Genomic DNA, 2,369 nt, shown 5'->3' on the forward strand with positions numbered 1-2,369 from the left:
TGGAAGAGCCCCTTCCCCACACTGGCCACTGGCTGTTCCCTCCCCCCAGCCTGGCAGCAGGTAGAGCAGCAGCTGGACGGCAGCCGGAGCGAGGAGAGCGCCCGCGGCCCCGTGCAGTACGTAGAGAAATCCCCCAACCCCGGACTGAAAAGTAAGTGGGGAGCAGTCGTGGCCCTCAGGGGTGCATTGTGGTGGTGGGTGTGATGAGCTGGTGTGGGCTCAGCCAGGCACCCAAGCAGTCCTGTGATGGGAGGAGGAGGAGGATCCTGGTGCTGGATACGCCAGAGGGGCTGGGTCTGTCCTGCTGGTGCTGAGGCCACTCAGGGAGGTGCTGGGAGGGCAGCTGGCATTCTGCTGGGGATGTCCCATTATTCCCTGTTGGAGGAGCCCCAGCAAGCAGGATGCCTGGTTGATGTATCTTCTGGGAATTGTGCCTTTTCCAGCCACCAAGGTGGGTTTGATGTGTTGCTGGAGAGGAGCCCCCAGGTCCTGCGGTGGGAACCTGCCTCTCCCAAGGCCAGGCAGGACCAAGCACAGCAGGGCTGGGGACAATGTGCTTCTCTGATGGCAGCTGGAGAAGGGCTGAGGAGCCCCTGAGAAGAGAAGGTCCCTGTAAACCCAGCCTGACCTTTTGGGGGCAGCACACAGGGGTGGGGGGAGTCTGGGGGGTGTCATTCTTGGTGTGTGTCAGGAGGAGCAGCTGCAGCTCAGAGCTGTGCTCCAGCTGCTCTGCTATGCTCTCCTCTCTCCCTTCTCTTTCAGACTTCGTTCCCATCGACCTGGAGGAGTGGTGGGCACAGCAATTTCTGGCCAAAATTGAAAACGGCTCCTAAAAGGGAAGAAAGGTTTGGGTGGTTTGTTTGGGGCTGTTTTTTTTTTTTTTTTTTTTTTGTTTTTTCCTTTTGTAAGAGAAGCAAAGCTGAGAGCATCTGGTCCAGCCCCCAGCCCTGCTGGGGGGTTTCAGAGCCATGTTTTTAAAAGATGACTGAGATGAAGGGAGCCAGGCTGCCAGCCCCGCGGGACCACAGCCATGCCCAGCCCCTGTCCTGCTCCCGGCCTGGAGGAGCAGCCTGTGGCCCCGGCCAGGATTCCTTAAGTGCCAGTTCTTGGACCTCTGCAGCTCCTGTGGCCTCCAGCTTCCAGGGACATTGCGGTGCCGTGCTGGGGAGGAGGGAGCAGATCCACCCCGTGGCCACGGGGAGGAGGACAGCGAGGTGCTGCAGCAGGACGGCCACACAATAAAGCGCTGAAACTGCCCGTGGAGAGGAGCTTGTGGGCTGGGAGGGTGTGTTTGCAGGAGGGGGGGCAGCAGCGTGCTCTGCTGGGGAGTTGGGGCATCCCTGTGCAGCGGTGGGGGTGCTGGGAGCTGAGTCCTGGCCGAGCAGTTGTGGTGGAAAAGGGCTTGGACCATCTCCTGCATCCTTGGAGCATCCTTGGCCCCAGGGTGCTCATCACCCTGGGGTATGGTTGGGAGTGTGGGGGTGATGTGGGGCTGAGCACCCTGGCTGTGGTTCAGAGCCAGGGTGTAGGTGGGTGAAGCTGCAGGAATGAGGGTACCAGAGGCAGCCCCCAACTGATGGTGCTCTGACAAAAGACAAGTTCAAGGTCTCCCCGTATCTGATGAGGAGCTACAAGAGGGTGGTTGTGGCTGCCTGTGGGAGATGGGATGGGGACACCTGCTCCACTTCTGCTCCAGGAGGGACCTGGCACACAAAGTTCCCCTCAGCCCCTGGGCTTTTCTAGGCTGGACTGAGCCCTTCCAGAAGTCATGTTCTGGAGGACACCAACCCCTGGCCCCAGATCCTTTCCCCAAGGCACAGGCTGGGCAGCCCAAGCCCACCAGGGCTGGAGCTGCTCTCTGACTCCAGTGGAGATCAGGAAACAACCACTGGGGGGAAAAAAAAATAAATATTTTTATGATGGGAATAACAGCCACTGTGCAGCCAGAGGGGAGAAGCAGCTGCCTGGGACTTGTGTTGCTTCTCCCCTCAGAGTGCTGCTGTCAGCAATAACTGACCCCTGGGCAGCAGAGTCTGTCTGTCTGGTGGGCAATCCCAGTCCTGCCTGCTGCCCTGGGCTGCTGCAGCCTGGCCCCAGACCCCCCTGCCCCTGCCGTGGAGGTCATGGGCACTGCAAGGGTCACCCTGCTGCTGTGCCACCTCCTCCCCAAGACCAAGTCTTGTAGGGGGTCACCAGGACCTCCCCCCACCCCGGGACACGTGCTGGGGGTTTTGGCTGTCCTGCCTGGGACCACTATGCTTGGTTGCCAGTCGGTGGCAATTTAGCATCTCACCCTCCTGCAACCTTTCTGCTCTCCCACTGCTCCCCAGCCCAAGCTCTGCTGCCTCCTGCCATAACTCGCCTGCCAA

General features: G+C 60.2%; 1 protein-coding gene across 1 annotated transcript in view; it reads left to right on the forward strand.

Annotated features, from left to right (window-relative positions):
* The window catches only part of FAM195A (family with sequence similarity 195, member A), a gene marked incomplete at its 5' end in the record, with an annotated part of 1,134 nt that extends 301 nt beyond the window's left edge, over window positions 1-833 (forward strand). The window contains 2 exons of the mRNA XM_010005052.1: window positions 50-151; window positions 763-833. Of these exons, the coding sequence (XP_010003354.1) occupies window positions 50-151; window positions 763-833 (173 nt within the window). The remainder of the gene's footprint in view (window positions 1-49; window positions 152-762) is intronic.
* Between the last annotated feature and the right edge of the window lie 1,536 nt (window positions 834-2,369).

The sequence above is a fragment of the Chaetura pelagica genome, unplaced genomic scaffold (genome assembly GCF_000747805.2).
Source record: "Chaetura pelagica isolate M959 unplaced genomic scaffold, ChaPel_1.0 scaffold309, whole genome shotgun sequence".
Taxonomy (NCBI): domain Eukaryota; kingdom Metazoa; phylum Chordata; class Aves; order Apodiformes; family Apodidae; genus Chaetura; species Chaetura pelagica.